At 46.1% G+C, this 22,960-nt stretch overlaps 2 protein-coding genes and 2 non-coding genes across 4 annotated transcripts; all 4 read right to left on the reverse strand.

Annotated features, from left to right (window-relative positions):
• Positions 1 to 7,420: 7,420 nt before the first annotated feature.
• RASL11A (RAS like family 11 member A) lies at positions 7,421 to 9,007 on the reverse strand. Its single transcript, XM_005516280.3, has 4 exons — positions 8,841 to 9,007; positions 8,707 to 8,763; positions 8,554 to 8,633; positions 7,421 to 8,354 (listed from the first exon to the last, which is right to left on the reverse strand). The coding sequence occupies exons 1-4, from the start codon at positions 8,959 to 8,961 to the stop codon at positions 7,902 to 7,904; spliced, it is 711 nt and encodes a 236-aa protein (XP_005516337.1). The 5' UTR covers positions 8,962 to 9,007; the 3' UTR covers positions 7,421 to 7,901.
• Positions 9,008 to 13,702: 4,695 nt separating this feature from the next.
• RPL21 (ribosomal protein L21) lies at positions 13,703 to 18,527 on the reverse strand. The gene is made up of 6 exons (XM_005516278.3): positions 18,379 to 18,527; positions 16,945 to 17,023; positions 16,354 to 16,415; positions 15,258 to 15,370; positions 14,453 to 14,603; positions 13,703 to 13,833 (listed from the first exon to the last, which is right to left on the reverse strand). Exons 2-6 carry the CDS (start codon positions 17,009 to 17,011, stop codon positions 13,744 to 13,746), a joined length of 483 nt encoding a protein of 160 aa, XP_005516335.1. The 5' UTR covers positions 17,012 to 17,023; positions 18,379 to 18,527; the 3' UTR covers positions 13,703 to 13,743.
• LOC148184875 (small nucleolar RNA SNORA27) lies at positions 15,066 to 15,198 on the reverse strand. The gene has a single exon (XR_015772076.1). It is a non-coding gene; the product is annotated as a small nucleolar RNA SNORA27 (small nucleolar RNA).
• On the reverse strand, positions 15,556 to 15,636 carry LOC148184876 (small nucleolar RNA SNORD102). The gene has a single exon (XR_015772070.1). It is a non-coding gene; the product is annotated as a small nucleolar RNA SNORD102 (small nucleolar RNA).
• Positions 18,528 to 22,960: the final 4,433 nt, after the last annotated feature.

A 22,960-nucleotide genomic window follows, 5' to 3' on the forward strand; every position in this document is an offset into this window, starting at 1 on the left:
GTGCTAGTAAATCTGCCCCAGAAGTGTTGTCCCTTTTAGGACCTGCAGTTCAGTAGTTCATTGAGAAACTGGAGAAACTCCACAGGATGGTCAGTGGCTTAGAGCACATGAGCCACAAAGAGATGCTGAGGGGCATGGATTTGGGCAGTCTGGCAAAGAGGTGGCTTAGGAGAAGTCTAAAATCGGCCTGAATCTGCACAAAGTGGAATGACAGAGATAATGGAGCCAAACTCTCTGCATTAGTGGCAAGCTATAGAAAACAAAATCCTGATCTTCACTAAGGTGAACAGGTTTGTATCTTCAGGGGACTAAAGGAGGGTCACTGAGTGGACTCCTGTGGTGGAATTCTGCCCGCCTACTCCAGCTGACACTGCCTATCTCTTCTGCAGGTGGCCCCAGCCAGCTCCCTCCAAGCACTGCCCTGGGAAGAGCTCGTTCCCGCACGCTGTGTCCCGAAAGAGAGCATGGATGGGGTGGAGCTAGCTCCTGCCCACACAGCCTTTAACAGGACACTATTGGGCATTGCACTCTAAAATGCCTCCGTGAGCCTCATGCAAGAAAACACGAAGTCTGTTTTGCATGCTAAAAATACCATTCTTACGGGCTCAAACACAGCTCTCAGATAATTTGGGGTATTTCAAACTGCAGCGGGAAAGAAGAAAAGGAAAAGAAAATATTGTTAAGGACCTGAGTATCCTAGAGGGTCCAGGAGAGTCCCAGGACTGAATATTATTTCATGCAGACCTTCCTAATCTAGGGGCAATTAGCTTTAAGCAGAGTGGGTATGGACCAGACCACTGGATGCTGGGACTGGGATTCAGTCTCCAGCTCTCTGAGCTGGAAGCATAGGCACAACCGTGGAGACTTTCAGGCAGTTGCCAGGAGAAACTTCCCCAGTGTCTAAGTTATGTTTGCCAGCTCAGCTCTCTACTGGGAGGATGCTGAAGATCAGGAAGGGCACAAGCAGTGGGAGGAGCCCATTGTGTTGCCTCCAGGTAAGCAAGAAGCTTTTATAATTACCAGTCCCCATTGTACAGCACACAGGCACGTGCCTGGGTGGTGTGGCTGGAAGCAGAACTGACACCTCCTTAACCTCTCCTTTGCTCTATCCACATGAGGGTGGACCCCTGAAACTCCCAGTTTCCTCCTGTGTTTTTCCTTCACTATGCAAGAGGACAGTGCAGCCAGCAAGACAGCTCACTGCCCAGGTTAAAACACCTCAGTTCTGCTTCATGTCTTTCTTATATTTTATCAGCTTTATATCTGAATGTCTCATTAACAAAAACAAACAGATTATAATGCCTTCTCAGCAAGCTTGATCAGAAATCCCTGAAACAATCAAAAGCCTGGGGAAACAATTCGTTGCATTTGATGCATCAGTTCTTAGAATTGTAGACATATTAGGCAATAGGTCTTTGTTCACTCACATTAAGCTAATTGAATGCATATTTATTGTGCACCGTTCTTCAGCATCCAGGCAAAATCAAAGAAGCCTGTTTCACTACTGAGATGGTAATTTTGCATAAGAAATATGGACAGATTTACATCAGACTATTAATGCTATTCCATTATTCAACACCAGAGCTAAAATTAGGAGTCACCTCAACAACCAGATGCATATTTTATCTTCAAGGTATGAGCCCAAATTAGCACAGACCTCTGCCTCCTGCCAATAACCCTTAATTCTAGACGGGCTCTTCTATAGCAGGATCATTGGCATGAGGGAGGCATGTGAGTCTCAGGCTAACTCTTATGTTTGCATCTTCCAGTTTAAATACTGAGGGTCACCAGGAGTCACACTCCATCTGCTTCCATTTGCTACATCCTGAAAAAAACATGAGCATCCAGATATGACATTTTGTAGACATTTTTTAATGGCAAATCACTTCCTGGTACCTGTTTGAAGGAAATGGAGCCCACCTGCACCTGACTGAGCTCACTGCAGGAACACCAGTGCTTTCCCAAGGCCTTCCTTAAAATAATACAGCACCTTTCCTCCTGCTGTGTGGCTGAGGGATGGCGAGCCCCTAGCACAGAGCAGGTGCTGTAGCTCATATGCACATTCTAATAACAGCCTTGTTGTGCAACAGCCAAAAAACAGCCCAATAGGAAGCTTTTTAATAGGCCATATGTGAGCAGCACTTGGGCAGATGTAAAAATTCCCTCTTGACTAACACTGTGTTTTATGTACCTTTAATCTGCAGGACATTCCCGCTTGAATGGGATACTGGGCACCTTGAAGAATGCAATAAACCCGAGCAGAATTCTCTGGTTTAGCCTCTATATGCTGTCTGAGTCATGAGGCATAAGAGAAAGGGAAAAAAAATCATAATTTTGATATAAAATCCTCAAATGATCCTCCTGTCAGTACTGATGGAGTGGTTACTTCATGTCTAAAGCTCAGGCCAGCTCTTCCCCAGCTCAGTTCAGAGGCTCAAAGATGCTGAAGAATGAAAAAATACTGTAAGTCTGGACTGTGAACTTATCTCCTCCTTTCTGGGAAGCACAGACCAAGGTGCCCCCACTCTGGGGGCATCATGCAGGGTGGTTTCTCCCTGTGGAGTAGCAAAATTATCTATCTTAGGCATATCCCCTTTCCATGGGCTGTAGTGCATGCTTTACTCAGAAGCTGCTGAGAAGTCTCAGCTGAGGTGAGAGGAGTCTCCCCAGCCACGGGCAGGACCCAGGGTGAGCTCCTGGGGCTGGGGGACAGCTGCCCTCATCGCTGGCCCTGGGCACACTGTGGGGACAGCCAGGCCTTTTCTTTCTCAGCATCTGAATACTACCAAGGAATTTTCAACCAAAGCAGCCTAATCACATCCATATTTATCGCCTGCTGTTTTGTTACAGGAAGGCAACACCTCTGTATCTGCTTCAGATCCTAAGGGGCTGCCAATATCATGCTGCTGTCGCTATGGTTTCTCCATGATCTCTGCACTCCTCGGGCTTCTGCCAAGTCTGTCTTCTAGGGTTAAAAGAGATATTTGGACTTCTAACACCAAAAGGAAATGGTAGCATTGGGAGGCCTGCCAGCTGAGCATGGTTCAGATCAAACCACTCTTAAAGCTCTTAAAGGCTCTGAGCCCCAAACAACAGGCACATTTCTTTGCCTGTTCAGGGATTTGTTTGCAGGAGTGGAAAGAAGTATCAGCTGCAGGACAGAGTCTGTAATTCACCTCACTGCCCCAGCTGGGGGAGAGTGTAGTCCCTTCTTCTCTGAGCTGCTCCCAGAAACAATATTTGTTGTTACTGGCTTACCGTCCCAAGGGATAAAATTACTATGAAATGTTTACAAGGACCATTTGAAACCTGAGAAGAGGATGTTTTTAGTAATGTGGAAAGAGCCAAATACCTTAGAAGAGAAATATTCCAGCTTTAAGAATTAATTACTGCTTCCCAGTAATGCACGCTGACAAATAACCTTGTGCAATTTCCCGGACAGATACATTTTAATGGAAATCTTGTGCACAGGTCAAGAGCAAAATATGGTTGCTGAAGCATGACCCCACAAGCTTGGGTATGTGGGTACCTCTGCCCAAACACTTGCCCAGCAAAGCCCAAGGGGCAGAGCATGGGGCTGAAACAGCCACCTCTACACAGCAGCTCACACCAGGAGGGTCTTGGATGAGGATTGCTCCTAGGGCTGGTTGTTTTCTGTCATACAGGAAAAACATGGGTAGCAAACACCAAGAACATTTTTCAAAACAGCAGCTATGACATCTATGAAGCTCTATAATCATTATGCAAAATTCACTACGTAGCTTTTCAGTTGTAAATCAAGTATCACAGGGCACTGAAATGAAAGCTCAATCTCTATATCCTAATTTTTCTTTTGGTAGTGCGGGAAGATAGTATATAGCTGATTATGCTCCACAGAATACACTTGCATAACAAGTCACAATATACATTTATTATTCTTTCAGTCAAAAGCATCAAACATTGAATGTAGTAAGAAAATTTCATGAACCAATTCCCTCAAAACCATTTTCAATAAAAAGTCTTTGCTTTCTCCCTCTTTTTAGATAGGTGAAATGAGGAGACTGGTGGAAGAGCAAGCCTGAGAATCAACAGGGAAATCTGAATTGTCATTAATTACCCCAGATGTGATCTGAGCTGCTGTTTTGTGAGCCATGCTACTCATAACAAGGTTTTCAGAGATGTTACTGAAGGTACCTCAGGGACACAAGTCTTTGGAGTGTTGCCTACAGTTTGGTGCAGTGACACAACAACAGCATCACTCTCAAAGATATTGCTTCTAGAAGGACATCAGACTTTGGATCCTCACTTCAGGAGAAACTGAAGAGATCCTGCTGCCGTACTGATGTGAATCACCAGTGGTCATGTGTCAAGAGCAACTGCCATAAAAAGTCACCTTTGCCTAAAGGACTTTATTCTGAATCTATTCAGACCTTCCATTCACCAAAAGCTAATGAAGTCCCACAGGAATAAAATTACTTTACAGGAGATCCATGCATGGCATGCGGATTAGTTTCCAGTCATCCATCCATCCATCCATCCATCCATCCATCCATCCATCCATCCATATCTCAATCACTTTTGCTCCCTGTCTGAAGCTTGAACCCAACTCTTGCCCATGGTGTGAATACAATCCTTGTTCACAGTCCGCCTTCCACAGTCCTTCAAACAAACCACAGGACATAGCATGAACCTGCAGCATGACCATTTCCTGTGCTGAGAGGCAAGCCCCCATCAACAGACAGTGAGGAAGCAGCTTGGGTCCAGGTGCTTGAGAGGGACAGAAAATAAAGGGGACATCCATAAAGCTTTTTAAAGAAAACATCCCTACCTCTGTCTAGGGATGTGCAGCTCCTGAGTTGAAGGTTATATAGAGCAGGTTAATGGCAGCTGCAATTTTAAAATTCATGAAGCCTTAAAGCATTACTGGATGATTTCAGAGCTTGAAGATAAGTAGACAAAATAGTCCAGCAGGGGGGAGATGCTGATGTAGTAGCAGCCATAATAGAGTGTGATGCCACACATATCCCTGCTTCTGAAACCCCACTCATCCATCTTGTCAGGCAAAATTGCTGTGATTCTGTTTCAGAGCGGAGGTGGTGGGAGGAAAGAGGCAGAGGCATATTTTCTTCTGATCGAGGAGAAAGGCCAGGCTATGCACTACTTACCCTCCTGAAGCCACCCTGCCCCCTCTGTGAAGGGCTTAGAGACTGGGGATGGCAAGTATTCAGTAGGGAAGGCATAAGTGACCATGGCCCAGGAGAAACAAGGCTTCAGAGCTGCTCTGCTAGTACTTGAGAGATGCTTTGCCCCCCTGCCCTGGTGTGCCCCTCTTTGCCCACTCGGGATTGAAGAAAATGCTGGGGTAAAATGTGCTGGGAGCCAGCAGGTTTTTCCTGTTGTTTACCTGTCAGCTCAGGGTTGAAAACTTCTGGGTGAGAGTAGATCTGTGCCAGCCAGGGGAAATTCAGACAAACACCATGAGTGCCTAATTTATGTACCTCTGCCCAAAAATGTTACCCAGAGTGGTCCAAAGCAGCTGCTGCCTTAAATTGGAGGCATATCAGAGCAGCACTCCTTCCCTGCCATCGGCATGCTCTAGTCATCCAGATTCCCCAATACATCCCTGAGGGGCTCATCCTGCTCCTGACACGTGGCTGAAGCAGCCCTACAGCATGAGAAGTGTGGGGTGGAGACAGGAGGTTCTGCACCTTGACCTGAGCACGGGTGCCTGTGTAGCACCTCTAGCTTTTTCCTGTGTGAGAGAGAGAGAGAGATGGGGAAAATTACTGTATTTATCCCCCTGCTCCTGCCCATCCCTGCCCCTTGATTTGCCACTAGTTCCTGCACAACCTCTCCCCCTGTTGTACCAGAGTGGGGACCCAAGCTCCTGCTTTGCCAGGGGCAGTGAGAGGCACCTAAGTCGGTGCCTAATGTGATTTTTCACCCAGCTGCTGAGGACTATGGTGAGATGCAGACTTGTCCAGCACACATTACCTGCCCCTTTATCATATTTTGTACCACGTGTGCGCTGAGTATCTTTAGCAACTTGCTTGGCAAAACTCCATACTGGATACGTGAGTAGGATATCATTTCCAAAGACAAAATCTGCAGGTTAAAAACCCAAAATTCCACCAGAGTGGGATTTTCTCTTGCAAACAATTTGGTATCCTGGTTTCAAGATGGTATGTTTCACAAATATCCCACATGCGACTCATCAATTCCTCTTCAAATTTCCCATGGACACATGGTCCATATGATGAGTTCAAGTCTGTCAGGGATGTGCTTGCTCTCAGGAACCCCATCATCCTACACCCCTCAAGCCCAGAGTCCTGGGCCTGGCAGAGCAACTCTCACAGTGAAGAAATATTTAACATGTGTTAAATATTTTATTATCATGTTTAAACCATACTTTGGTTTGTCCAGGCTGTCACTATGCTTTTTACACGAATTAGCTCCAAGAGTTTTGGACCCAGCTTCAGTCTGTTCCTGCAGCTCTGGGTATCAGCTCTCCTGTGCCCTCTGGTAGGGCAGCACAGGGCCTTCAGGGAGGACACATGCCTGGACTGAAGATGTGCACATAGCCCTGGGTGGGGAATGGTGCTGCTGGCATCCCACACCCTGCCCGGTGCTCACACAGGTCTCTGGTGCTTCTGCACAGAGAATCGTCTTTAACTTCCCTCAATTACCTCAATCACCCTTCCCTCAATAACCAACATCAGTAGGCAAAGAGCGAAGGTGGCCCAGGGAGCTTCAAGGCCCAGGGATCAGAAACAACAGGGACTGCCCACTAACTGCATGGCACAGCACCTACCTGCCTTTCCAAGCGCAAGGAAAGAAGGAAGTGGTCTTTTGACTTAATCTATGAGGTTTCACAAAATAAAACCTTACTGGACTTGCGCTTGAGCGAGGACAGCGAGTTTTCCCAGTATGGATTTATCCACTTCCACTTTCTACAAAGCATGGAATAGTTTTATTTCTCACATACATAATTCAGAGGCATCCTGGAAGTGCAAAACCTACATTCCATGCTCAGACATCCAACAAACAGTTAATAAAACCCATTCTAAGTACGGTTTAGAGTTTATATGAAGTAAGAGTAAAGTCTGACCTGTTTCCAATAGCTACGAAATTACTCTGGGGAAGATAAAGATGTGATTCCTTTCAAATGTAGCTATTTTCTGTCCAGGGAACCTACGCATCAGTCCTTCCTATCGCATGTTTCCAGAGAAAGCAACAGCCAACCCACACACTCCTCTGCTATGGATTGCTCAGCACTTTGTTCCACAGCAATCTGTGGGAGAAACTCAACCCTCCTATTAAATGCTTGGGGCTCAAATGATTAATTCTGTAGAACAGATCTCTAAGGCACATCAGAAATTGGAGCTCATTCCCAACAGCCTATCAGCATTCAGGCTATTACGGGTGCAAGCAAAACAACAGCTTTGAGGGAGGAAAGCAGTTCTATTATAACCAGAATTCTTACAGACACTTCCATATTTTCATATTTAATTGAGCTTTTTTTTGTTTCCTACAAAGTTTTCCACCATGGGCTTTCCAAGCATTGTATAGAGGCAGGTAATGATTTACATCATTAACACTCCCATTTTACAAACAGGAAATCGAGGTCCCCAGAGAAAATCATATGAGTAGCTTAATACAGAAAATCCCAGTCCCCCGAAAAAAGAAATTTAATCAAAGCCTTCTGGCAAAAGTCCCCTTTCCAACTACCTCTATTTAGTTGCTATGCAGCTTTTTTTTTTCCCAAAAATAACCCAACTAGTCAAATGAAAGAACAGCAAGGAAATTGCAAGCTTTGACACACTTACTTCTACACTGCTGGCATTAGTACAAAAATAAAGATTTTTATTAACTAGTTTACAAAAATAAACTCTATTGAGTCCCATGGGATCTCATCAGGAGGTTTACTTGACTTTGGAAGATAAAGCCTGCTTGAAACGTCTCTTTAGATCTTGCATGTTGGGAGATTTGGGCCGAGGGATGATGGATGACCGCCTCCTGTCCGTGCTGCCAGCATGCTGTAGTTTGCTGACCTCCTTGCAAAGATACTGGAAGACATCACACACACCTTGGGAGTCCTCACTGGTGGAGATTTCCAAGAACAGGCTGCCCAGTTCATTTGCTAGCTGTAGTCCCTCTTTTGCCTGTACTTGCCTGGCATGGAGGAGGTCTGCTTTGTTCCCCACAATAATGATGGGAGTCCTGGCATCGGGGTGCACCTTGCGTATGTGCTGGTAGAGAGGCTGGACTGACTGGTAGCTGCTGTAGTCTGTGATGGAATAGACCAGCAGGAAGCCCTCTGCCCACTTCACGCACCTGGACAGGGAGTCCAGCACCTGCACGCAGTCTTCCTGCACCTGCCATACAACAGAGAGCACAGATTCGGCATTGGGTCATGAAAGCATAAAGGCCGTATCACAGCATCATCAAACGGGTCCAAAGGGAAGCCTGAGCTCTGTCTCAGGAGACGAAGTCTAGGCATGCAAGAAATCTGGGCTCAAAAGCCAAGCCTTTGGGTAGCAGAGGAGAACTGATTGAGCCAAAATATCTCCGTACCTGGATGCATCCCGGCGTGTCTTGGATCTGTACGGCAACGTGGTCCCCGTCCAGATGGACCAGCCGGGAGTAGAGGTTGCCTGGGGAGCAGAGAGCCGTGAGCCGCCTGACGCGGGGCCCCGCCACGCCCTGTCCCACCGCCCCCCGCCTCACCTGTGTTGGGCTCGTAGTCGCCGATGAAGCGCTTGGTCAGGAACCGCACGATCATGGCTGAAACACAGAGCGCCGCGTTAGGCGGGACGGGCGGGCAGGGGAAGGGGGCCGGGGCCGGGCAGCCCCGCACTCACCGCTCTTGCCGACGCCGCGGGCACCCAGCACGGCCAGGCGGAGCTGGGCGCCGGGCGGCCCCGGGGGGCACTCGGCGATGGGCGCCAGCAGGAAGGGCTGGGACATGCTCGGCAGGCGCATGGGAGAGGCGGCTCCGCAGCCGGAGGGCTCGGCCGGCTCCGCTCGGCTCGGCCGGCAGCGCCCAGAGCGGGCGGCCCCGGTGGCTTTTAAAAGCCCCAGTGGCAGCACCGCCCGTGGCACCGCCCCGCCACCGCCACCGCTGCCCCGCCCCGGCCCGCCCCGGCCCGCTTCTGCTGCCACCGGTCCGGCCCCCCGGCGGCACCGCCCCGCGGCCCTCCAGCACGGCCGCGCCCCTGCAGCCCTCTCCGGACCTGCCCACCCCAGGTTGCACCCCTCGCCCTTTCTCCCACCCTCCCCGCTGCCAGGGCGTGGGGTGGCCCCGGCGTGCACAGGCAGCAGAGTCTTGGGGACAGCCTCGGCAGGCCATGCAAGCTGTGTCCCACGTTTGGGGCGAGCACCCTGCTGGGCATCCCCCCCGCCCGAGGCAGACGGGAAAATGCGCCACCCTCCTTGCAGATCGGGACTCCAGTCTTGAAAGAAAGGAAATTATTATTTTACCTCAGACTGTTTTGTTTCCCACACCTGAACACAACCCTCTACAGCTGGCGTTGAAAACCCAGCTTGTGAATTAAGCAACTGCCAGCCCTGAAACCTAAGTGGTCTTGATTGGGCTCTTTGGGTTTTTGAAGCAGAAAAGTTCTGGAGAATGGTGCTCCACCATGGGCTACCCATAAATGAGCCTCAGACCTGCAAGCAGCTGTGCAGATGTTTCAGTCTCCACAAACCATTGCCCTGTCTCTTGCTTCTGCTGTGTACTGCCTTGCAATTGTAAGTGCTTAAAAGAGAAAAAAACCTATTCAGAGGCTGCTTTAATTTTTTTCAAGGAGATAGCACATGCCAGCAGGACACAACATGGAAGAGGACAGTGGGTGGTACTCGAATGGACTGATCTCATGGCACAGAGGGATGGAGCCATCCTGAGAGCTGCTGGGCCCCAGATGCAGGCTGATGCTTAGACAGGCCAAGTGACCCTGGATGCTCACACACAGGCAGCTGAGTTAAGATAATACTAAGTAACATCACTTAAAGCAGTACCTGCAGAAAAGCACGGTGGAAGAAGCGCGGTTGATTGTTTGTGCTGCTCTAGTGCCTAAGAACCCCTATGGGTTTCTTTTAACTTCCAGGGCATCTTTCAACTTCCAAAACCTATTGCCCCTGAAGTTTCTGCTTTACTCCCCATGATGCCAGAAAGCTCTTTTCTTTTAAGAAACAAGATTTCTCTTGTATCACCAAAAACTCTTGGTTTCCAGAGGTTCCTGTTATTGTCATCTGCTCCTATTGTCAGGGGATTGCTTGTCTTTGACCTCACTCACAGTGCCGGCAGCAGCTATTTTTATACATTTCTTTACAAAACAGCTATCAGAGTACATTCAGTGTGCCTCTGAAAGAATGCTACTGAAACAAGTCCGTTCCGGGCAGATGATTCCCAGGCGCTGAGCTGTGAAAGCAATATTAAACAGCCGCCCTTCTCAAACCTTGAGAAGCTGCCTCTTTATGGGCACCTGTACAGCTCAAGCTGCCTTGCCTGCTGCTGGGAGCACCCCCAAAGGCACATGGGGGCGGTCAAGCAGAGAGATAACATTACCCAAGCCCAAGTAGGACGCCCTGTGGAGGAATTAATGTCCAGGGTGTGATGGACTATGTCTCCATCAACACCTACCCAGGTGCAACAGGAGCAGCTCAGTAAACTGAAGCAGTTGGGGCTCAGATTAGCTGTCCCCATTCTGCAGACTAAGCACCACTGGGATGTGTGGGCCTCAAAGCTATTCCAAAGGGCCTTTCTGTGCTCTGCAGGCACCACTTGGAAGTGCCAGGCTGTACTTTGTCACCCACCTCTGCAGATGGCCTACACCACTGTCCCTACAGCCCATCACTACCCCCTTTCCCACAGCAACACTGCCCAGTGCCAGGTACACCGTACTGCTGCCTGACACATCTCCCTGGTCCAAGCTCTGCAATGTTCAACAGCAGTACTTTTGGGGGGAGAGTAGGTGGCTTGCTCCTGTGACAGTGGCAGGGATGGCATCCTGAGAGCACTTGGAGCTTCTTTTTTTATTTTTCTGGGTTCCTAAGCTGTACGGGTGCTGCTGGCGGGAGCAATGTTCCCACCCCATACAGCCTCTGCACTGACAATGGTTCCTCCTCCCCCTTCCCAGTCCCTCCTGCCTTTCCACTGACCTTCCCTGCCTAACGCTGCCTACACAGTGCTCAGGAAACCTCAAATCCTGGTGCTGCCAATATGCTAAAAAAGATGAAGCCGACAGCTCAGAAGGCAGCTTCCTTGCTGCTTCTCTAGGAGACAACAGGAGATTTTGTCAGGGCTTTTGGCAGGGAACCAGCAGTAAAGGTTTGTGGCTGTAAAGGAGGGAGAACTGGTTACAGCTTATGGGTTTAGAGTGTAAAACCCCTTCCAGGGCAAGTCAAAACTGGTGACTCCAAACCCTGTAAGGAACATGCTTCATATGTTTCAGCCCAGGACTGGAGATGCCCAACAGGCAGTTCTTCAGCTTTTCCCAATTCACAGATCTCCCTCTTTCGTCAGGATTGTGCAAAAACAGGGCAGCCATACGGACAGGAAGCAAACTTCAGCAGCAGGTATCGAGGTCTGCTAAGTGTCTGGGCTGTGCTTCTGCAAGCTTCAGATGAGCATGAAAACCCCCACTGCACTGAGTGCAACAAACAAGCAGGTTACACCTTAGTTTATTTGTCCTGTTTCCAAACACTAAAAACAAAACCAAAAAAAGGTTATTTTCTTCCTGTACAAAGTCAGCTTCATTTTCAGTCATTTCTGGGAATCCTGACCAAGGAAAGACTTCCCTCTCTCTTCCCAGCCCACACAGGGCTTCCAAATATGCATTTATAACCAACTACTGTTGGCATAGTGACCTTAAAAACAGTTCTTCTAAATAAATTGGAAAGTGTTGCAATGTGGTGTCTCTGGAAGCACAGCTCTTAAACAAGACCACGGTAATGCTGTCCAGTCTTATTATTCCAAATAGTTGAAAGTAAGTTCAAAAGTTTAGAACTATGCCCCACTTATGATGTTAATCATTTCATCCTGCTGCTACAGCTAATCCTCTGTGATTTTGACAAATGAGTACAAACCAAACACAGAACCAAAATAGCTTAGACATGCATGCATGAGAAGCAAATTTAAAATGCCATCACCAAAGTTTGTATCCAATACCCTCCCCCTTAATTCCTGCAAAGCCTAGTGGAAAATGATGCTTATCTTGGAAGGCAAATAGCAATTTTAAATGGCTGTGGAAACTAACAAGCCAAAGAGGCTGATGAAGTACACAAATCCTGCTGCTCCAAGAAGAGCCCTTGACCATAAAAGCCAAGTGTGTAAGGTGGAACAGTGAGGGCTTCAGGACACAGTGGTGCACCCCATGTCCAACACCTCTGGTGTCAGAATACAGCACTACTGTCATGGAGCAGCCTGATAAAGGGGCAAGCTCCTCCAAGTCACTTCCAAAGTCATTCCAGCTAAACAGCCTGCTGCACCTTCTGAGATGGGAGCTTGGAGAACCTCAAACATAGCAATCTGCTCACTAGAACTTGAAAACTCCAGCATCTAAAGCCCATCACCCTTAAATACCAGCCCAAGCCAGACTCTGAATTCAAGGTCTGAAACCTACATTCCATGAGAACAGGAACACCCACAACTGCGTTAGGTAAAAAGCAAAACTCGTGTCTCTGCTCCTTACGCCCACACTTACAAGCTGCCCTGCAATTCACTGTTCAGTAACTTTCAACAGCCAACACCTACAGCTTGAGGACACTTGCTTCTCTAGTCACGTGGACTTTAGTTTTACATCATTTACAGAAGGTAGATGAGCAGTGCCTGACACGACACTTCAAGGTAAACTATTATTTACCTGTAACTACAAAACTAAGCCTGAGATTGTGTGATTTCAAGGCTAACCAAGCAGGTTCCCTTCAGCAGTCTCTAGCAAGCTTCACACTGCTTCAAGCAAAGCTCACTAAACCAGAACTGCCTAGTAAAGAGTCAGCTGAAGATCTTCCATTTAAGAATTGCACAGGTAGCACTGGGCTCTTTTGAGACATCAGTAAATCTGTGATGAGAGGAATTCACTGCAACATTCAACAGGCATACAATAAACATATAAAATGAAAGAGTTTAGCTATGCCAGCCAATTAAAATGTCAAAAATCAAAATACAAAGGCTGGCTGTTTTGGAATTAAACCCTTGTTTCTAAACTACTACTATTTTGTAAGAATGCTTATTGGCACAGGCATGCTGTAAACATTATTTCACAGGTTACAATGGTCGAAGACAAAATCTCACTATAGACATTTCCTTATTTTCAAAAATAGTTTAGACAATTCCTTGGTATTCATGAGGCCCCTTAGCCAAAACCTTGCGTCAATGAAATCTGAAGCCCCTTATTTCTTTTCCTACAAAAAGAAAAAATCCAGCCTTTTAAGTGAACTGGGCAGTTCTTGATACAAGTTCTTAGTTTTCTGGTGAAATATTCCATGTCCCCTCATAACAGCTTATGATCATTACTAAGCACTAGCAAATTTCAGTGTTCCTAGCATTTATCATCTATATAAATGACAAAACTCATCAGCAAAAGCTGCAGATGATTTAAATGACTAAGCATCATGGTAAATGCAAGCTAAATAAATAAACTTCAATAAAAGAAGGTTTCTAAATCATCTGTTCAAACAAAAAAAAAAACAAAACCAACTAAATGAATCAGCCACAATCACATACACTTGTCCAAAACCATCTCTTTATTTTTTAAACATAGATTATGCCATGAATTCATAAGGAATTGGCTCCAGCAGCTCTGGATCCTTGCCATTAGTTCTCACAAAGTGTGCTTCTCTTGGTGGAGCAGGCTGTAAACAGAAAAATAAAAAACGAAAACTCATAGCACTACAGCTCAAAAGCAACTTTCCAGAAAATAACATTCTGTCAACCATTTAGCACCTTATCATAGAAACATTACAGAAATTTTACCATTCCTAGTCTCATAAATTTGATTCAAGAAATAGCAGTAAGAAAATGATCTGCCAGAAAGCAAGCCTGGCTCTTGCTGCTGTCCTGCGTCCTAAAAGCCTATGCTTTACCCTCTGCAGCTGTCCAACCCAATGAACATGAAGTGATGTATCATGCAGTTCTAGAAGCAAGAGCCATTACCTCTCCTCTGAAGTCAGGTTATTAATTCTTTCCTTCAAGGGTTACAACAGAACCTGTTGCAACTAAAAATTCAACTAAACCAAAGACTCTACTGACCTTAAAAGCATCCAAAGCTGCTGCTGCAGACTTAGCAACAGCACAGAAAGCACCCAACCCTCTGTTCAGAGCTGCAACTACAATTTCCATCCGGCACAGAGCAGCTCTGCTCAGGCACCAAACATCCCAGACAGCCCAAATGCCAACACACTGCATGAGGCCACTACTCCAAGAACTAAGTTATCTCCTGCAGAAGGATTGTGACCTCAACAGAAACATTACCTGACGTTTCAGTTGAACCCAAATGCCTTTTTCTTTTGCTTCCTTTTTCTTCCTTTCATTTTCCTTCACACGCTGCAGAAAGCTGTCTCTGCTCTTGGAATGTTTAATATGCTCTATACGTACATTAATTCTCTTGGCCAGAATCTTGCCCCTAAGAAAGGGAGTCAGTTTTTAATCTTCACTTGAAAAATGTCACTTTAAATCAAGACTTACAGCCCTTACAGAAGTAACTCAGTAAGACTGAGGTCACATGTCATTTTTCTTTAAAGGGCAATACCTCAAAACACAGCTGCAGATACACATCAGATATAACTTACATATAACTAAAAGCTTATTATTATATAAAAACATATAACAATGTGCTCACAATTTCCAATTAAAATTGTGGAGAATAAGTAATTTTAGCCTCTCAGCATACAAACAAGTCATTTTATTATCGATGCACAGCAGTCCAGCTCCTGGAACCAAAAACACCTTTTTTTTTTTTACTAAACTGTAAAAAATTCAGCTGGATACAGCTACAGACTAGTATTTAAAAGGGCTTCAATACCAGCACGCTGGCTTAGAAGCCCTGCTAGGTAATGTGACTTTAGGTGCTGATAAGAAAAATAAAAACTGTTTCCTCTGACAGGATCCAAGTCAAATGAGCATCATTTGCCTGGGTTATAAAAAGGAAATACACTTTACCCACCTCGAATGACCAATCAAGACAAGAACTGTCTAACTGGCAAAGTGAAAGGAGGGTGCAATTACAGTTCAACTTCCTTAAATATTAAGTTTCAATACAAAGAATTTCATTACTTACTTAACCTGCTTGTTAACAATAATGCCCACAGCGTGCTGAGTAACATTGTACACCCTTCCAGTCTTGCCATGGTAACACTTGTGGGGCATGCCTTTTTGAACAGTACCCATACCCTATTAAGCAAAAAGAAAAGGAAAAAAAAAACGGGGGGGGGGTGAAAAGTAGCATATATGATTTTTATTTCAGAAGTAATTTAAAGTGTATCTTTCAAACTATTTAAGACTTACTTTAAAATATTCCCATTTTATCTCAAAGTTGGAATTTATAACCATGCACATTTTGCTATGTCAGTTCTGGTAGCTTTCAGCGTCGGTGAAATGATTTATCACTTTGCTTACAGAAACAGCAAGCAATCACAAGAGACATTCATCATCAAGCTCCAGTGCATGAGGAAGTGCTAATTCTGAACAACACATTCTTCAAGTCAAACAGCAAACTAGCAAATTAAACACCACCTTCTGTGTGACTGCAACAAGAATGTGGCATTCCAAATGAAACCAAAGGATTCAACCAAGTAGGAATCCTTGATGAAAGGCTTTCACATTCACTACAACTAGTTGTTAAAGTACAGTCAACTTTAAAAGACAAGTTCTAAAAAATACCAAGTGACGGGAAATGCTATTTCACTCCCCCCCGCCTTTATTAATACATGTGATGCATCCTTACTTTTATTTCTTGATTTCTAGTTTTAGTACAGCTTTACAGTCACGTAACTATGAACTGCCCCACCATAAATCATGGCTCATAACAGAACATCTACTGAAGTGACTGCTGTGGTTCCTATGAAAGTTGAGCCAGTAGCCAACTCAAACATTGGCTACAGCATATTTCATTCCCATTTTTCAGCTGAACACACTGTAAGAAAGCAAAGCCAAATTATAAGTATCTACAAAAACCCATATACACCAGCAAATGACACCGAAGTGCTACTATTGCTCTGGCAGCACTGTCATGCCAATACTGCTCCCCAAGTGAGAAGCAGGTGCCTGTCTTAACACACGTGACCCAAGCAACAAAAGAGTCCACCCCAAGGAACTGGAGACTGCACAGGACCACACTGCTTTAGTTTTTAGTTACACAGCACTGCAGAAAGTACCTTGATATCAACTATGTCACCCTTCTTGTAGATCCGCATATAGGTAGCCAGAGGGACAACACCTGTTAAGAGACAGAAATTTAGATATTTAGGAAGCCTGGTTTTTCATACATACATAAAAAAGAATGGGGGACACAGATCATGCACTTCATACAATTTACTTTTTTTTTAAAGCAGCAATTACACACTTCAAATTTTTAAAATACCCAGCTAACAAAAAATTAATTTGTGTTTCCAATACCGAAATTGAAGAGACATTACATTATTTAATATATCGATATAAATGCAACTGCTTATTGATCAGACAAAAAAAATCCTCTAAGTTTTAATTAACTGCTAAAATATTTTCCTCACCTTCAAACTAATTTTGAAGCACTGACAGAATTAGCACTGTGGCTACTGTCAAGCAGTCAGAATACCAATGCATTTGCAGTAAGATCTCAGAGCTCTGTGTACAGTTCTACAGTTTTTAGCCCAAGTTGTCAGAAATCCTTTGGCACAAGCCCTAGTTTCATAGTCCATCCCCAGGGACTCCAGCTGTCCATCAGGTCAGTAACTGGATGCAGTGTTGATACTGTAAGAGAAACTCACCATGCTTGCGGAACGGCCTCGAGAACATGTAACGCGTCCCCCTCCTCTTTCCCTTTGTGTTCGTCATTTTGGCTGATTACTGTAAAAATGAAGGCAAATTATTCAGAACTACTAGTTCGCTCGCCACAAAGGTGATGGAATTTTCATATATTTCAGATTAATGGAGTCTTTAAGCCTATTCAGAATGACACTACCTCAATTCAAGCAATGGTATTCACTTAGGCATCCAAGGAAATCAGAGCTCATAGGACCACAGGTTAACTCAGGTTAGAATGGATACCAGCAAGGTTTAACTCCTGCTTACAGCAAGGTCTACTATGAAATTAAACCAGGCTACTCAAGAGCTTTCTCCAGTCAGCTCTTGAAACCCTTCAAGGATCAAAGAATATTCAGCATTAGAAGGGACGCACAAGGACCACCAAAACCAACTCCTGGTTCTGTGCAGAACACCTGAAGAGTCACAGCATGTACCTGAGAGCACTGTTCAGAAGATTACTGAACTCTCTCAGGCTGGTGCTGAGAAAGCATTCTAGTGCCCAACCACTCTCTGGGTGAAGAACATTTCCCTGATACACACACTAAGCCTCCCCTGACACATCTCCATGCTACTTCCTTGGATCCTGTCTCTGGTCACGACAAAGATCAGTGCCTGCGCCTCCACTTCCACTCGTGCAGAAGCTGTGGCGATGAGGGTTCCCAAGAGACCTCAGCTGCTCCTTGCAGGACTTTCCCTCCAGACTCTACTGCACAGGCTCCCTAGGCAGCATGTTTGGAGGCTTTGCTATTCCCATTATCATTATTCCCCTTATATCCAGTGCATGCTTCTCCTTCTGACTTCAGCTAATTACTTCACGCTCCTTCCACATGCCCTTGCCAGGCACCAGGATACAGCCTCTCGACCGTGGCGCTGTCAGATGTCCCCCGATGGCACCTCTACCCCGTTCCCTAAGCTCTTCCTTACAAGGCATCCATGAGGCAGAAATTCCACATTTATCGGCCACTATTACACAAGGTTCACGTGCTCCGCAGGCCTACGCGGCCATCCCGGGGGTGTCTGCCCCGAGGAGCCACCCCTGTGCCGCCTCCCCCACCCCTGCATCCCGGCGGCGGCCGCGAGGTGACCGGGCCCGCCGCCACGTGCTGCACTTCCGTACCTGCAGCCGCCGCGGGCCTCGGCGGCCCTTTCCACCCTCAGCAACCTCCCTCCTGCCCGCCCCCCCGCAATCCGGCCGGCAAGGCCACCCGCAACCCGCGGCCTCCTCGCTCCCTCACTCCCCGCCCTGTGCAGGCCGTGGTGCTCCCATCAGGGCCGGCGGCCCCACGCCCGCCCCTGCCGGCAGCACGACCCCTCTGGCCGCGTCCCCGCTCCGTCTCCCCGTCCTCCCGTGTCCCCACGGCGTCCCCCCGGAGCGGCGGAGGGGCGCGGGCGCTCACCGTGCGTGCGCACAAAATGGCGGCCCGGCTCCAAAGGAAGGGGGCGGTGCCGCGCCCGCCCTTAACAGCGGGGCCTTGGCGGGGCTGCCCGTGCCGCGCCTGACGAGAAGGGCCCGTCGTGAGGGGCAGCGGGCGCCGGGATGCTGATCCCGAAATACAGCAGCGGCGAAAGTGTGACTCTTCGGCTGAAGCAGGAACAAACGCCGGGGGTGTCACGGCTGTGCACGTGTTTTCATGGCAACGGGCACAAAACGAGGCACAGGAAGTTCCAGCTGAACATGAGGAAGAAGTTGTTTCCCGGGCAGTGACCGCGCACTGGAACAGATTGCCCAGAGAGGTTGTGCAGCCTCCCTCACTGGACCTATTCAAGAAAGGTCTGGACGCAATCCTGTGCCGTGTGCTCTGGGATTTTGGTCCAGATGACCCCCAGTGGTCCCTTCCAGCCCGACGCATTCTGTGATTCTCTGAGATGGGGGTGGGAGAGGTTTGGCAGCGGGGATGGCGGGGAGCAAGGGACACAGAGAGCGAGGTGTCTGTCAGGGATCCCGAGGAGCGAGTCCTGCCGTGAGCAGCTGGCCCGCCTTCCATAAGGAGTCATAAGTTTGGAAATGGAAAACATAAGCACTCAGCAGGGTGTTTTACGACATGAAGGCAGTGCACCAATATTTAAATTCACGGCAGTGTGAGCCTGCTGTGTGTCAGTCACGGCTGCCCGGCCGGAGATCCCGGAATCCCGGGAATCAGAGAAGCGGGGTGGGAGAAGTATGCCAGCAACCAGAGGTGAAGAGGCTACGCAGGTTTGGGGTTTCTTAGTATTGTAATGAGGTTGCTTCGTATTATGATGCCACAATCTCCAATTTAAGTGGTAGAGATTTCCACCAGATAAATAAAGCCCGTATTGTCCACAAAGAGCCTTTACAGTGCCACAGGTTGCGTCGGCTGCGAGAAGGAAGCAAACGGTGAGCAGGTTCCCGAGCTGGCAGTGACTCATTGTGTTTGTGCATCTCCAGTATCGGAACAGACAGCAATCATCATGGGAAGCCGATTGCACTGAGTCAAGAGAGGGCCTCCTTCCCCCAAGCTAAACATGCAGGGACGGTTCAAAACTTGTCTCAGCGAGGAGTTGCCCTTCTGCAGAAATTTTTGTTTTGAATGATCGAAGCACTTATTTAATTTAGGGGAGGAATGATTACTTAAAGTGGGGTGTAAAAACATACACAGTTCTACTAATGTTGTCTTGCAAAACTCGAGCCCTTTCAGTCATCACTTTAAAGCAAGTTTAATATTTTTGTATTGCAAGTATGGATATGGAGGATTAAATACACTATCAGGTTTTGCTTGTAGAGCTACCTGGCAGGACGTGTTCTGACAGACAGGCCCTGTCTCCACATGAAACCCTTTGGAGTAAATTGTTACATTTAGAAAAATGTGTCTGTACTCCATCCCTTCACCATGAAAAATCTAGAATTTACAGCACTTGATATCAATGCAGAGAAAAATCCATATAATTTAATGTGCATTCAGCCCAGGTACCATGAAACTTTTCCAAGCATGAAGATCATTACAAGCCTGAACTTACCTCTTAGGTGAGAAAGTGCGTTGGCAACAGATTTCAGAGAGGATATCAAGCAAAGACAGGAAGCCAAATCCTAAAAGGCATTATTGGATAAAGGAAGCTAGGCATTTGCAGTGAGTGAGCTGAAGGTCTTAATCTTACCAGTGATTTACACAGAGGACAAATCTCCACATCGACCTGGAAGGAATAAGGAAGAAACACCACGTGTTGAAACCCATGTCCACATACAGAACACATACGGAAACAAGTATGGAAAGTGTCATTCATAAGGGAGCAGTAACTGGGAACTTATTTGAGCTCTGCTCTTTTTGTGGCCAAGTAACACATTCAGAATTTGCTACATATTTTTTCCTGGATAAATTGCATGGCAGGTTGATTCAAAATTTCTGTAATGTTTCTATTCATAAATTTACCTTGATTAGCACATTCCCAGAATCCTTCTTTAGCTCCACATTTCAAAGAAACAATCATGTTTCACAGTTTGTCTCTATTGAATCACTCCCTAGGGATGCTGAGTCTGATCCAGAACTCCATGCTATCCACCAACATTTGATACATGGTTTCCCAGAACTGAGACCTGATGAGCAGTTAAAGACTGCAAAGCCTTTGCATGTCGTACACAAGAAGATTTCTTAAAAATGGCTGTCTCCAGCAGAAAAAGGTGCACAATTTGTGGGGGGAGTTCTGGTGTGGAAACAAGCTAGCAGCCAAGCAGACGTGGGGGAGACCTGCAGCTCTACATTCCAGTCTGCATGTGCTCCCCTTACTGCCCTGCCTTCTCAAAAACCCAGCCTAAACTGCTTTTCCCTGATCAAACCACAAGTTGTAGTATCCATACTCCAATTTCTTCTAGGCTGTAGGCAAGCACCACATCTGGTTCTGCTCCAGAAACACCAGGTACTCAAGATAGGTGAACGCAGGTAGCAATGCACAGCTTAACGCAAAGATCCAAAACACCATGAAGGTCCCAGGCTGGTGCTCCACCCATTGATGTAGTCCAAAAATCTTTCTACATCATGGTAAACTGTTTCCCTCCCACTTTGCCTGGCTTAGAGGTAGAGCAAGACAGGGAAAACAGCTTCAGTGAGAGCCAATTCAAAAGTTGCTGGGAAAGGGAGCTTGAAAGGGAGGGCTCATTAGAAGTCAGAGGAGTGGAGAGCAGATAAACATCACTGTGTTATTCAGAGTGGAAAGAACCATGCCAAACCCCAACCATTTTCAGTCCCCAAGCTCCCACAGTCAGGATCCTGGTATCTTTTCTGGGAGAGCCCTATTTTGCTTCTGACATTTCTCTGCAGCATCTGTGTGGATGATGGCTCTCTGTAAAGAATAAATGTGCTGTGATGATTTTGCACATGGGGTTGCCAGGAATCCTTCACTGAAATTTTAATGCACAGTGGGATCTGGCTTGCTCCTACACTTAGCAGACCAAGTGATACACACAGAGATCTTGAGTGTGACATTCCATTTGTGTTGGGTTATTCAGCAGGTGTGTGGAAGGAATTTAAATTAATGAGAGTTTGTAAAGGGCTTTGAGGTGAAAAATGAAAAATATTCCCCTTCACTAGGGTGTAGGTTTCCTGTGTCTCACAAAATGCATTCATTACATGAAAAGAAAAAAAAGATAGCTGATTAGGACTGGAGTAAAGTTTTAACAGAAATAACTGAGAATAGATGTTAAAGAGGATTAAAATCTGCAGTTCCTTTTGTAATAAGATTGCAAAACCAAGATCCTAAATTGAAAATCAAGATTGTGAAGTTGATTGGTTACCCCATCCAGAGAAGTGCAGCATCTATACTGTGATTTTAATCAGAAAGTTACCAACCAAAATAATCTGTGTCATCTCCTCAAGTGACCCAGTTAGTCCATTGTTCACTCTTTCCAAAAGGAGCGTGTTATATGGCATCTCAGAGTCATGCTTCTGTCCCCTTTTATGGTCTCTTCAGCTCCCCCGTGATTCTAGCCCTAACAACCAACCTTTTTATTTCTGTAGTTTGTTCATCTCTTTATCCACAAAACCCCTTCTGTAAATACAAACTTGAGCCTAGTTCCATGTGAGTTAAAAATCAATCAAATTAGTGTCTAATCAACAATTGGTCTAATCAACCAATCCCCTTCCAAAAAATGACAGTGCAGACAAACATCTTCAAAGGACTCTTTGTGGAATTGCAGAAGTGCCAGTGCAGGTGGCTGTATTGAGCTGCATTGCCGGTGAGGCATATCATGGGGAAAAGAATGGGAGAAACGACAGCCTGCCTTTGAGAGAAATGTAAAGGCAAAAACTCTATAGACCAAGAATTGTGACTGGGCTCAGCATGTCACACATGGGTGGAAGTTTTCATTACACTTATGGTACTTAAAAATTTGTTGCCAATTCAAAATGTTCCTTGATGCAGGTGGATTGACACCAGAGTGAAACAAGTGGCCTTTTTTCTATCATTATCGAGACTACACCATGAAATCTGAAATACTGAACAAGTTCTGTCATTCAGCTGCTTATTTGATTAACATGGTACTCTACCCATACAGAAATCATTAGGAGCTTCCAAGGAATCTGTTTTGTAACTGTGACCATCTTCTTACTAGTACCAAATAATATAAGACATTTATCAAACTTCAGATTTATCAGACTTCATTTCAAAAGCAATTAAGGTCCCTTTCTTTCCTTACTAACAGAGCAACTTCTCAATCAACTGGTTTTACTATTCAATGTATCCATTATTCAGTTATTCAACTGGTATAATCATTCAGTGTTTTCTCATACTTCCTGTGTTACCACATATTTGTCTCTCTGTAACCTGTCCTGGGTCCAAACCAGTTACCCAGGAACAAGCAACTCCTTATATTGTCACCATCAGCTTCAGTGTACATTTTTGTTTTGGCTAAAAGTGATTAGCCACTCCTACACTGATACAACTGATAATTACAGATAATTTTGCTCCTTTGTCATGGAGGAACTCAGCAGCTGCCAGTAGCAAATCTGCATAGTGTGGGGATTTTTGTGG

The sequence above is a fragment of the Pseudopodoces humilis genome, chromosome 2, assembly GCF_049639895.1.
Source record: "Pseudopodoces humilis isolate 2021_Gansu_Grassland_sample_001 chromosome 2, ASM4963989v1, whole genome shotgun sequence".
Lineage (NCBI taxonomy): Eukaryota > Metazoa > Chordata > Aves > Passeriformes > Paridae > Pseudopodoces > Pseudopodoces humilis.